Below are 13,234 nucleotides of genomic sequence, written 5' to 3'. Positions count from 1 at the left end.
ATCACCTAAATGGATTAGCCTGTGTTATGATAATTAGTGAGATTATTTCCTTTTCAAGAAGATAAATTTACAATAATGTACAATGACCATTGAGTGGGTGGTGAAATAGGAAGTAGAATGATGTATCAAAGGCAGCTCCTGGAGCATCAGAGTTACAACTGTCAGAAAAACCGATAGGACATTTTGTAGATGTATTACAAAGCCACTACATTTGCCGGAGGAGCTCCACAAGGGTCACAATTTAGATTTCCAGGTGGTCACCTCATGTTATTGCTGAATAATTTGAGGCTTCCTGATGTCACAGTGGCCAGCTGCAGATAGACATTAGGGGTGTGCTGAAAAATAAGAATCATAATTCTTATTTACTATGGTTCAGAATAAATATAAAATGTCCCAAAATAAATGAAAAAAAAATACAAAATAAAACAAATCCACCTGCTGTTGGGCTCCATTTTGTTTTTACGCGGCACTTCCTAAGATCACCATGCAGGCAGCACCAGGATCAAAGAAACCAAAGCAAAGGAAACTACAAAAAAAAGTCAGTTTTTGTATCTGCAGGCGATATCAATTCTTTTACAGAGTGCTTATACTACACTGTGAAAAACTATGTACATTTGAATGATTCTTCACTTAATAACATGAAAGACTGTGAAATGGCTAAAAACCGCTGGTTGGAAATTGCAACGTTGTCGTCCACAGAGGAGGTTGTCAGCTGAAAGGTGTGGCGTTGTCTCCGTGAACATTTTATGAAAGCAAAAATAGAAGTAATTTCATCTAAACATGGATTCATTTTAAAACAGACATGAAAAGGACACTTTAATGTCTCAATTTGTCATTCAGCCTTGCAAAGCACACTGGAGTGGGTCATCTGTAGGTGTGCAAAGGCACCTCAAAGACTGAAACAGATATCATTATGAATAATCATTTTGTATAAAAATAACTTGAATAGAATTGTGACACCAGAAATCAGAATTGAATGATGAGATAGTAAAAGATTGTGACACCTACAGGACATGCCCATTTCTTGCAAATTAAATTATTCACATACCTACTGGATGAATACCAAAGTATTTCTTCTGGATGCCTGCAAATGATTAACATATAATCATTTACAGTGCAAAAAAACAAAATACTGCTCTTTTTTATTTGTGTAGTGTTTTTAGGAAGATTTTGTAGCTACTTACTACCTAGTGTTTCAGCTAAATTTACAACTCTAAGATAAAAAAAACAACTTTTATGAACCTGGAAGACAGTTGACTTTACAGTGCACAAAACAAAGACAACTCTTGTAGTAAACTATGTAGTTTACTTTCACAAATCACAAGCAAACATTTTTAGTTTGGAATTTTAATATTTTAAAGTTCTAAACTTCTTCCTCTACACAAATTCTTGCTTGCATATAAATGTTTTAGTTAAACCTAAAGCTGAATTTAAGCCATTAGACTTAAAGTAGTTTAAAACAAATGTCTTGTTTGTTTTTGATAATTTTTATATAAAAACTACTTAATTCAGTCTTCAATTATTTTCTACTAGTACAAGGATTATTATTACAATCATCGCTGCATTCTTAAAGATTCACTTATATTATTTAAAGAGTTCACAAGTTGCTCATATTGTGATTTTATAGGAAGAGCATCTCAACATTTGAGTGTCAAGACAAGTACTTCTGCACCTAGCACAAAAATACTAGTACTTTGTTTATGATAGTAAATAACGTTTATATAGTAAAACTACTTTCACACATATCAGTATTTCACAATATGTTTGGATAAGCAAGGCTGCTGAATTTGTTTTTTTCTGGTACAGCGAGGCAGCAAAAACAAGAAACATTAAAAGTATTCACAAGCGAAAGAATGACTTCTCACTTGCTGCCGACCTATGAATGATTTATTATCATCGGGGCTGTAGGATTTCACGGCGATATATTGAGCCAGTGAGTTAGACACAGCCTGAGCTTCTCAGCAGAGAAGCTCAGTAAGTTTCACTTTTCACTGCCTCTGGAGAAATATGGAGAAACCCACAAACAGGCTGGGGTGTGCCCACACAGCACACCCAATGTGACCCCCATCAATACCAGTAGCAGACAATGGCAGCATTTTACAGCCTAAAAATAAAGTAGTAACAAGAGACATTAGCCACAAACTGCAATACGTAAGAGGTGAAACTTATGAATATTACATGAGCCTGTAGCCCAAAATAGAGAATCTCACCCTGCTGTGCAATAAGAGATCACTAGCAGAGCTTTATATACATGTATGTGTATATATATATGTATATAACCTCATCTCAGAATCCTATGAATGTATCCCAGAAACCCTTGTGAGACATCATCTGGATTAGAAATAGAACTATAACAAAAGATGAAAATGTATAAATAACTCTGCCTATGGGCTACAAGACCTTTTTTGTTAAAAAGACTAATGTGGTTAATATGATACATAACCCACAGACACATGCTGTCCTGCTCATATAACAAGGTCAAATACTCTTTTTGAAAAACGACTCAACAAGACAAGTTTGAAGACTCAAGTTCTGACTTCTTTCAAACAAATTATTAAGCTGTAGTGTAGATAACTAAAATTCCCCACAGAAATCATGGTAATTTCTGCCATAGTGGCTTACTCTCAGATAGTGAGCTTTCACCGCTGCTTTGCTGTCAGTAGTGGACGTGCTGCTGCTGTAGCTGAGCACACAACTGATAATCCTTGTGACGGTTCATTGTTTTAAATATTCTGTCACTGCTTACTAAACAGTCAATGAAAAAAAAAAAAGTGTGCTGATTGAATAAGAACTCCTCTTCTCTGAAATCCTGTATTCTTCACCAGCAGTGAGCTAATAAACGGTTGAGGAGAAACTATATCTAAGCAACATCAGCTTAGTACTATGTTAAAGATTTATGCTGAAGGAAACAGTCAGATCTGATTACAACACAAAACAAAGCTTCTTTCTTTCGGCAGCGTGATGGGAGCAGTTCAGGTTTAGTGGTTTTAGTCGGGATTTGAGCCAAGAACCACAATGGGAAAGAAGGGGCTTCGAATGTGGCATGGTTGTTGATAGCAGACAGGCTAGTGGGAGCATTTATTAATATTGTCACACAATACCAGCTGGTGGGAATGGTCTGAATATAAGAAAATACCTTATGATGTTGAGACAGTTGTGTGGGTAACAATGCTGTGATGATGAGCATACTGGCTTGAGATGAGAAAATCTGACAGCAGTCCAAATGGCCACTCGATACAACCAAGGTATGTGGAATTCAATCTATGAAAACCTCTTGAACCTTGAAGCAGGTAGGCTACAATAGCAGACAAACACTCCTCTACTTCATGCATTATAACCAATCTGAAGAAACTGTGTGATACTATCATGTTGATAAGGACTAAATTACTCAACTTCATGCTGAGCCCAGCAATCCTAAAAGCACAATCTACCATGGATAAAAGGGGATTGCTCTTGCAGGCTGTTGCACCTCGACTTTGGCTTTGGGTTCCTTTGTGAATTTGGACTAATTTAAAATGCACCTGAGGAGACTATTATTCATGCAAACCTTTTTATAAAGATCTTTTTAAACATAATTGTACTTATTTTTAATTACTTGTATAGTTTACATGACTTTTTAATCATGCTTAACTGTGTTTAAATATATGCACTTAAATAAAATAATTACTTACAAAAACTTCGACCGTGTTTCCAACTCTTTGTTGAATCTATGTAATGAAGAAGAAGATTCAATATGAGTCAGGCGTCATAATGATAATCTTTGTTTTACTTTGTCTTTGTGTATTGATGATTTTCATGATGGCAGGTGACAAAATGTAATGTTTGTTACTGGTTTCTCAATTGGTGACATTATGTTGTTTTTATGACTTTTTATTTTTGTGTTTTTATGGTAAAGATGTTATGTTGCTGAAATGTGTTGTACAAATAAACTTGATTGATTGACCTCCACTTTAGCAATGACACCCAACTTGGTAAATACCAGCAATAATTGCTTCTCATACAAGTCTTAAAGTAGTTTTACCTCTTAATTGGTTGCTTTATTTAGTACAATGGAAGATTATAGCTGTAGACCACATGCACACCTTTCATCATAATGTGTATTAATTCATGAAATAAAAAGAAATGTCCATGGCAACATCAACACTGACAAAAAGCTTAATTGCATCTTTTGCTGGCAACAATGTTTTGTTTCTATTTTTTTGATAAATATAAAATATTCAACTTCTGTCTGGTGACATCTTCTTTACTCACCTGATTTTCTATTTGAAATTAAAACACATTTTGCACAAAGCTATGAGTAACTAGGCATTATGAAAAGAAAAAAAAAAGATTAATAGTTACAGAATGGCTGGCACCATGAACAAACCCACAGAGCGGCAACACAGATGCTCAGCAATCAAAGCTCAACACAAACACCTCTGGTGTAGACTGCAGAGCTGATTCTCCTGGGTGCTTTTTCCAGGAACTGGATCTAGACTGTAACAGCATTTTCTGTCTCTGTGTGAAATCTGTCTCACTTTGTGATGCTGAGATAGACGAGCCAACTGTGGCAGCACTCGATCAAAAAGTTGTCAATAAAAGCTTTGTTTGGAGTCAAACCATATTCTTTGATAAGATGGAGAACAAATGTACTCAACATTATGGTGACCTACAAACATGCTCCATATGCTGATGAAATAACTTCCAACAGGAATTAAAAAACAGGAGGTGTGTCCTCCATGATGAGTGCAGACAAAAAGCAGGTGTGTCTCCTCAAATCATGACATCTTCATGAGTCATACACTTTTAAAACTCATACACTTTTAAAACTGGTGCATGAGACTACATGCACCAGGGATAGTCTCATCTTCGATCACCTGTCAAAACCTTCAGCAAATACAACGCTTTATGTTAATCTGTTTTGTTTTTTTTAATGCTAAAGTTGGGTTTGCTTTTGTTTAGATTTTCTAAATCACCTGGCAATGGTGATGTGTCCAAAACATCTTCCCTGACTTTTCTTTGCTTCCTATTTATGCAGAGTGACCTTTCAAAGCCTTTAGTATTTTATACCTTCAGCAAGACAGATATGAAAAATGTTTTGTTGGATCAAGAAGACAACAAAGTAGCAACTAAACAGATGAACCAAGCACAAAGAAGTACACAAGAAAGGCTGTCTCCAAGAATATTACTTTTTAGCGGATGGATAGAATTGGGTGAAAGTACATGAGAGCAACTATAATGCAAAGAGACAAAAGACAGAGAGACATTGTCAGCTTATGGCTCAGACGATGAGCAAACTGCTTTGTAATGCCTGACCAATGCTGATTAACATGCATCATTTCACTCATGGGTCTCTTCAAACTTTAGGGGACAAGTGGTGACAAAAGGTGCACACATGATTCAGTCATCTCTATCACAATAACCTCACTGAACCTCCCTAAAGAAGAATAAAACAATGACAGATATGCTTGGCTGAAAACAGTTTTTGTAAACTTTGAGGAAAATTAAAACAATAAAATATTATTCCTGTTATTCCTGAGAACTTTGAAACGCCACATGGCAGAAGAGGACATACTGTAGATCAGGACTCTCTTTAGACCAGACAGACCTGACAGATGGACAGACAAGATTAGGTATATAGACGTGCATCGTACAAGGCTTGACAACGGTCGCCTCTCCAATGCTGTCTGACCCCTGCAGAGAGGAGGGTAGCAGGGAGGTCAACAGCTGACAGACAGCAAACACTAACACAAATATACAGTCCATCTCTGGGAAACTCAAACAGACATGAACGTGACTTCGAAACAAAACATTTGAAGTTTAAGACAGGCGTTTTTATAAGTTCCTACTAATCTTGGTTTATACTCTGTTTCAAAATGCAATTTAGCAAATTTTTATTGACCAAATTTTGGTTGTTAATCAATATTCTTGACTGCTAATGACAATAACACTAAAAAACAAACCCCCACCAATAGCATTTTTTTTTTACTTGGCAAGTTATATTTAATGTACTTCACTTATTAAAATGAATGGATTTTTTAAATAACATTACAGTCTGCTTAACATAACTGTATATACTTTATTCCTTAGAGTGTATTTAATTTCAGACTTAAATAGAGTCAAAGAATCACATCAAACAGTTTCAGTGTTAAAATTCTGTCACTCATTCTTGAGAAAAAAGTAAAGTGTCACTAGTGTAACTTAGCAAAGTCTTAAAGCTGACAAACAGATCAAAAAGTGTCAAGAACAGTTAAAGAAAAGCAAAGACTGGGACTCCTGTCAATCAATTTCCTCTGTGTCCTTCTGTTTGTCAGATGGCAGTAATGAAACTTGCTTTCTTTTTTTTTGTTTGTTTTTGAGTCGTCATGACAGTCAAGAGTCACAAGAGGCCAGGAAAGCATGAGCCACAGATTTGTGAAGTCAAAAGTCCTCCAGCTGCAACTCTGACTTCAGAGTCTGAAGGGCTGCTGTTGTCATCATCATTATTGTTACAAAGAAGCTCTTCAAGTAGACTACAGCAAATCTTTTGATGCTAAACGTTACCTCATTTATGAACTAAAACTAAGAAGCATAATAGTTTGTGTGACCTGATTAGTGTCTGATGTTCCATTTTGTTTGTAACCCATAAACTAAACATAGAGTTACCTACATTGGTCTGACATGAGTTATAAGGTATGCAGATATATTAATCTGCATGCATCAAGATGCAAAATCATACTCGCATCCAGAAGTAGTTGCAAACATGTATTTTTATAGTTTTTTTCCCTCAAATGCCACAACAGAAAATAAGTACAAGAAATTTCAGTGGTCCTATCTAAATCATCCCACTTCAAAGAAATGAAATAATTGCTAATAATAATGACAAATAAGAGCTTGAGGATCCAAATGCGTAATATAATAATTTGAATTATAAATAAGAATTCAACTAGGCAGAATTGAAGTTTTCTGGTGATATTTGGTCAGATTGGATGATGCATGCTGCAAATAAGTTCCCTAGAAGCTTTTTCAATAAGTGTTTTTTGTTCTTCTTAATTATATGTAGAAAGAATTCACACAATTTTCAGCTGGTTTCTTTTTACTGTTGCACCAAAATTGTGAAGTTATTAAGTCAGCTACTAAGCCATGATGTATTAACAAAGCATTTCAGTATGGGTATTTCACAATGCAGTGGACCCCGGCCTACTTGCGGTCAAGAATATGTGGATTTACATATTCACATATTTTTCTGTGTAATGCATCTCAAATTATTTGTGTAAAATTAACATATTTTCAGATTTTTTTGTAGATCAGATTTCATTTTGAATGAAAATTTAGCCTGGGAAGCTAAAATACTTAGCCACGATGCCAAATAGGATAGCATTGGCAAAGCAGTGAATCCAGGAGGCCCATTAATTTTCAGCCATTTGCCGTTGGAGATAACGAAGAACATGGATGTTAGCTTTTGCAGTAGTGAAAACCCATTTTATACTCTGCATATTAATGCATACTGGATGTTTGAACTATTATAAGTTTTCTAAGACCGAGCCAATCTTCGGTAGGTTGGCTGTGGTCCCTAACCCCGGCGAATGCCAGTGGTCCACAGTACTTGTATTTGGTAAAAAAGAAAAAAAGGCACCTTAGGGTGAATTGTATGCTATTATGTCCTATAAAGAAATAATGTAAACCCAACAAATGTAATTTTTCTGATAGAATAATCAATTAAAAGAACAAAATGGAATCATTATTAACATTTTTATTGATCCAGTTTTGTTTATGTATTTCAGCAGAGCTAATATATCACAAACAAATCATATAGCTTTCTCAGTAGAACCTAAAGAGTCTTTACTAAAAGGCCAAACCCACATATATTCCCTCTGGCATAGACACCCACACATCCTCCCTAGCATGCACATAGACAAGCATCAGTAGCCACACATAACTCTGTCTCGCAGCATGCTCTAGGGTGGGAGGGGGTAACAGGGTGAGCCACAAGTCAATAAACCCTGTGTAATCTGTTCCCTTTAGTGGCATAAACCATCTGAGAGGAGATTACAGTCGTTCTGCCAATGTAAGAACATGTGAGTTTCTAATGGACAGAAACACCAAAAACAAAATACAATCACATGTGTACCTTCTTTCAAACTTTAAAGATTGGTAAAAGCAGTGTTCTTCCTTTAGGACACATACCATTTGTGTATACTTCTTTAAAAAAATGACAGATTATGATTATTTAAACACCATCCATGGAGTTGGACTCCTGCTGAGCAAAACAAAGCAAGGCGTTGTCAGTTTGCGTAAGATTACCCCTCACGACTGGACATGGACTGTGGAGATTATGTGGAGATAGTAAGACAGGAGTTTGTGAGGATGTGTTTTTTTTTTCCACTAAAGTGTGGGAAGGGAGAGGGTGTGTAGGCTTTTTATTCTGATAGCAGACTGGCTGCTATATCTGTCTGTGTGGGGTTGAGTTTGTTGTGGAGAAGAAGGAAGAAGGAACGCTGGCTTACTGCATCATTAAGCACTAAGAGCACCAGGCGGGGTTGTAACTGTGGAGGGCTGCAAGTAGACATCTGGCCCACAAACCAGAACAATACACCCACGCATTAAGTCCAACATAGACTAATTATTATGTGTGGATAATCTCAAACTAACAGATTAGACAAATCCCGTGTATTAGCGATATGTTTTTCTTGTTTAATAATGCAGAGATTCTATAAAAAATTTGTTGTTTCTCTAAACCATATTTGGTTGAGTTTTTTGACTTTGCCAGACCTTTTTTTTAACGTTGCAACTAATTCAAGCATCAATATTTTAAGAACAATCAACAAAGTGTCACAAATCTTTGTCATTTGTGGCTGAAGCTAAGACAGTGTAACATATCGCAAAAGTATTATCATCACAATATTAGTGTGTGCGATATTCATGTTGCTTTATGAACATGCATCTTACATTCATTTGCTGGTGTAATATTCAGCCAGTTGCAAAGAGTCTCACAACAGCAGATGCTCACACTGGACACAAAGGACATTGCCCAAAATGCTAAAGGTCACAGAGTGCAGGAAGCACAGATGGAAAAAAGGGGAAAGACAAAAACGGGCATATACTGCAAATTATTTTGTAATTGCAATCATTACCAATATTAGCATTATCCATGATTTTCTAGTATAGTGCGGCCTTATTTGTAACATGGCACACTTTAGAAAACTTTATGGGTTATGAACACCTTAAAGTTATAATTCAATGAAACTGAAAGTCATATTTTGGTTTACTGTTTTATTAATTGCGGTAAACAGCTCACTATGAGTGTTCATGTTGATGTGCCAAAAAAATTTAATTAAGCTTTTTACACTTTCTCTTCTGCTCTTCTCTTCAGTGAGTTAGTAGTTGACTTGCAATTCCACTGATCTGGAATCTGAAGTCACTCTGAATCAAGACGAGGCATGTGAGTGGATGCACAGGGAGATTCCACGAAGCAAGAACTGCTGATGCACTCTGGCTCAGCTTCTCAACGTTAAAATGGTTGTCAGAGGCAATACAGTAATCCCGTTTTAATAGTCGTGTCCTCACCCCCACTTTGTTGTGACAGCCCCAGTTAGACCACTACGACTCTTTGAAGAGAGAAGTGTCAAGCCTAAAGTACCACTTTGTCACATACAATGCATCTGACGACAGTCACATGAACACAGAGGAGATAACCTGTCATGTTCATATGTGGGATGACACCTGACTAATGCAAGTTATTGTTATCCGACATCCATGACAGATATTCCAGACACCAACTGAATCTTAGATACAAACAAACAGGCAGTGACAATTCCTGAATGAAAGTCACTGGACAAAACTCATTTTCTGCCATCCCCCAGCCAATCAAAATGAAGGAAATCTTTTGAAATGCTGGAACAAGATAAAAAGCACCAAAGTTCTACACAGACAGTTTCACATCATCACACTATTGTCAGCACCAAGTAGGGGTACAAATAAAAGCAATAGAAAATTGTTCAAGATGCAGCTGACATACAGACACGCCCACTTCTGATGCCATCCTGGGCAACTGCCTAAATGACTAATGTCAAAAACGGTCACTGCAAACAGGGTTTGTCTTTGAATAATCTGAATGCAGACTGTGTTAAGGATTATGTTTTCTTGTGAATGAGGATTACAAGAGACGTGTGAAAACAGTCTGAGCATTCTTCTCTTAGTTTCACAAGAAATGCACAAAACGTCTTCAAATCTCAATTCATACATATTGGTACATCCTGAAAGTGTCAAAGAAATGTAGCAGTTAAAGTGTTGACCACAAGAGAAAGGGACAAATACTCCAACTAACTGCATTAGAGAGGTCATCAGTCTCAGTTTCTTCTTTCTGTAATTTGTGTCTCATTGTTCTGTCTCTACTTTGTCCTCTTGACTGTTACCTGGAAATCGATTTCAACACAGCCTTGTGAGTAATGTCTCTTTTCTAAGATGCACTCAGAGGAGAGGACACAAAGGAACAAAGGAGCTTTTCAGGGAGCCTATATGTGTGAAGATGCACTGGTGGATTCTTAGTGCAAGTAATTTCAGCATCAGTCATGCAAACCGGCAGGTGACAAATCAATGTCTCATTCTAGATTGAGCTATATAATCAAATTAATAAATGCAGTTATCAAAAAAAGTTGTCTTCAAAGTGTATGTGATTCACTTTGAGGTATAAATAGAAGGTTTTTGCATTAATGCAGTAAAGCCAGAAAACTGTAAAGCTCTTTATGTTTTGCATGCTGTTCAAAACGTGTTTTGTTACAGTACCTATTGTGAGGTACAGGAGAAACACCAGACATCATCCAAACACGCTTTTAAACTCATATAAGGAAATCCCAAAGTTTTCCTGGACCTTGAATCAATGTTTTAATATATAAAGTAATCCTGGTTCCTGCGCTTCTGTAATTTTTGTCTCCTAAATCCAGTCAGTCACAGCAGATGGCTACCAGGTCCTGCTGGAGTTTCTTTCTGTCAAAATCAAGTTCTTCTCTCCATTGTTGCCATATGCATGCTCAGAATGCTGTCGCCCCATGTTGCTGAGTTGAGGACATGACTAGAAAATACACAAACAGAGGTGGCCAGGAGGCATTGTGATCAGACTGCCTCAGCTGACTCTTTTCGTTACAAAGGAGCAGCAGCTCTACTCCGAGCTGCCACAGGATGACAGAGCTCCGATCAACTTTTTCTTAAAGGCTCAGCCCAACCACCACATGGATAAAGCTTATTTTAGCCACTTCTACCTAGCCATACCACTACAGAGTATTTCCAGCATGTAAAAGTATTTGCAACATTACAGATTTATTTTGTTTTTGTACCCTGGATATGTCTTCTGTCTATTTTTAGTCTAAACAATCCAAACACTTAAAAATATTGCCTTGTCACGAGCTACACATATTGCGATTATGAAATATTTGAAGGTAGATTTGTTTATTTACTTAAAAGCTGACATCAATAAAGCATGTTTTGTTGTCTATTAAAATGTAGACAGGAAATGGGTGGAGACACGGACAACAGGAATTTTCTCTCGATGAAGATATTTCTAGAAACTTGAAATGAACACAAAAAGTAACAACAAATAAAAGACATGGTGCTAAAAGCAGACCAAGTGGTAAATGTAGATACAGGAGGAAACGTGAGAATGGATAAATAACGTGATGACTGGTCTAAAACAGCACAATCCAAACACTCGGAGGCGCCGCTGCAGCCAATCGGAATCCACCAACTGCTGCACCCCAACAGTGTGGTTCAAACGCAGGTGGCAGGCAGCTTTTGAATAAGTGATGAAGCAGCTAACATTTCTTTACTACACCAGGTTAGAGAAAGTCGTGCTTAAGTAGAGACCTAGTGGGAAACTCTGCACTGCAAAAATTGCATTTTAAAAGCTTAAATAAACGTTTAAGAGTGAAATGACAAAAGCGTAAGAAGGAGCAAGCGGCGCACAACTTGGCTTTGCATTCATATTGTAAGAAATAAACAAATAGACAGACAACAACAGGACTATAAATCTACATTCGGAAGCTAACATTAAAGCGAATTTTCCTCACATTGAAACATTTGTTGCCACTCTTTACGCGAACGCGCCAACACACGCTCCCATCCAGAAGCGCACTTCCTTCCACTCCTCCTCCTCGGTCTCTTTCTCCTCTCTGTGTACTCACCACAGCTGTCTCTTAGTGGGGAGGCAGTCTTTGTTTGAAGCTGTCACTCCCATGGCCATCTGCATCACTGTTATATATTTCTGGTACTTCATTTCCCCTCCGTTTTGCACAACTACTCACACCGCCGCCGCTGCTAACTCTTCCCTTACTTCTAGGAATCCGTGCGCCACAAAAGCAGCACAGGTGAGCGTGCATTCAAATGTCTATTATTTTCCGCTCCCGTCCGCGGCATCAGAAGCGCCATTTCCACGCCGGCAGGTCTGCTGGCTTGACGGGGGCAAATGTTCCCCGAGGAGCTCAACGAAAGGTGCCACGCCGCCGCGACCCACGTCGGCGCTGACTCTCTAATCTCATTAGAGCTCGGAATAGATTGGCTTAATCCATTCAAATTTAGTCAGGACGGGGTCATTGTTGTGGGTCGCCTCGTAGAGCGGCAACTTTTCTCTGTTTCTTTTCTTTTTTCTTATGTTCTCAGCTGTTAAACTCCGAGTTGCATGTGTAGAAAAAAAACAAAACAGTCAGAGACAGGAGGATGCAGGCGCGACAGCACCCAGACGTCTGTCAGGGGAAGAAGAGTGCGCGCGTGTGTTCAACGAGAGAGGGAGAGAGGAGGAGTGACAGAGGAAGAGGAGGAGGAGGAGGGAGGAAGCCATGTAACGCTTTAACAAGGGGAAACCCAACTGATGCTGGTCAGTATTTGTAATTCAACATTTTAAAACCACCATTTATTAGGATTTAATATGATGGACCAAGAGTATAACTGGGAGGTAGATGGAAAATGATCCATGATTTTTAAAGAATTGAAAATCAGAAAAATGTCAAGATCATGGGTTGTTTGGGGTTTTTCCTGGGTTTGTAGTTTTTGATCATTGGAGTGTTTTACCTTAGGTTGTTCTTTTTTGAATTTTCACAAATCAAATCAAAGTTCATTTCATTAAAAAAAATATACATATATATATATAATAACCCAAAAAAATCTTTACCTGGCAACAATGCGTCCAGTTACAGGCAGTCTTGAACAGGTGGGTTTAAGTCTAGATTTGAACAGGGAAAGATTGTCAACATTACGGACGTGTGGTCAGAGAGTTCCAGAGTTTGGA

At 37.6% G+C, this 13,234-nt stretch overlaps 1 protein-coding gene across 9 annotated transcripts in view; it reads right to left on the bottom strand.

Moving 5' to 3' along the window:
- The window catches only part of tjp1a (tight junction protein 1a), a 99,964-nt gene extending 87,306 nt beyond the window's left edge, over positions 1 to 12,658 (bottom strand). For 4 of the 9 annotated variants that reach the window (XM_028013802.1, XM_028013803.1, XM_028013809.1 and 1 more), the window contains exon 1: positions 12,135 to 12,655. In XM_028013802.1, coding sequence (XP_027869603.1) covers positions 12,135 to 12,226 — 92 coding nt within the window. In that variant the 5' untranslated portion in view covers positions 12,227 to 12,655. Of the gene's footprint in view, positions 1 to 12,020; positions 12,038 to 12,134 lie in introns of those variants that run through there. The other 5 variants (XM_028013807.1, XM_028013801.1, XM_028013806.1 and 2 more) reach the window with 4 other exon arrangements.
- Positions 12,659 to 13,234: the final 576 nt, after the last annotated feature.

The sequence above is a fragment of the Xiphophorus couchianus genome, chromosome 4 (assembly GCF_001444195.1).
Source record: "Xiphophorus couchianus chromosome 4, X_couchianus-1.0, whole genome shotgun sequence".
Lineage (NCBI taxonomy): Eukaryota > Metazoa > Chordata > Actinopteri > Cyprinodontiformes > Poeciliidae > Xiphophorus > Xiphophorus couchianus.
This window is presented reverse-complemented; position numbering and strand designations above follow the sequence as displayed.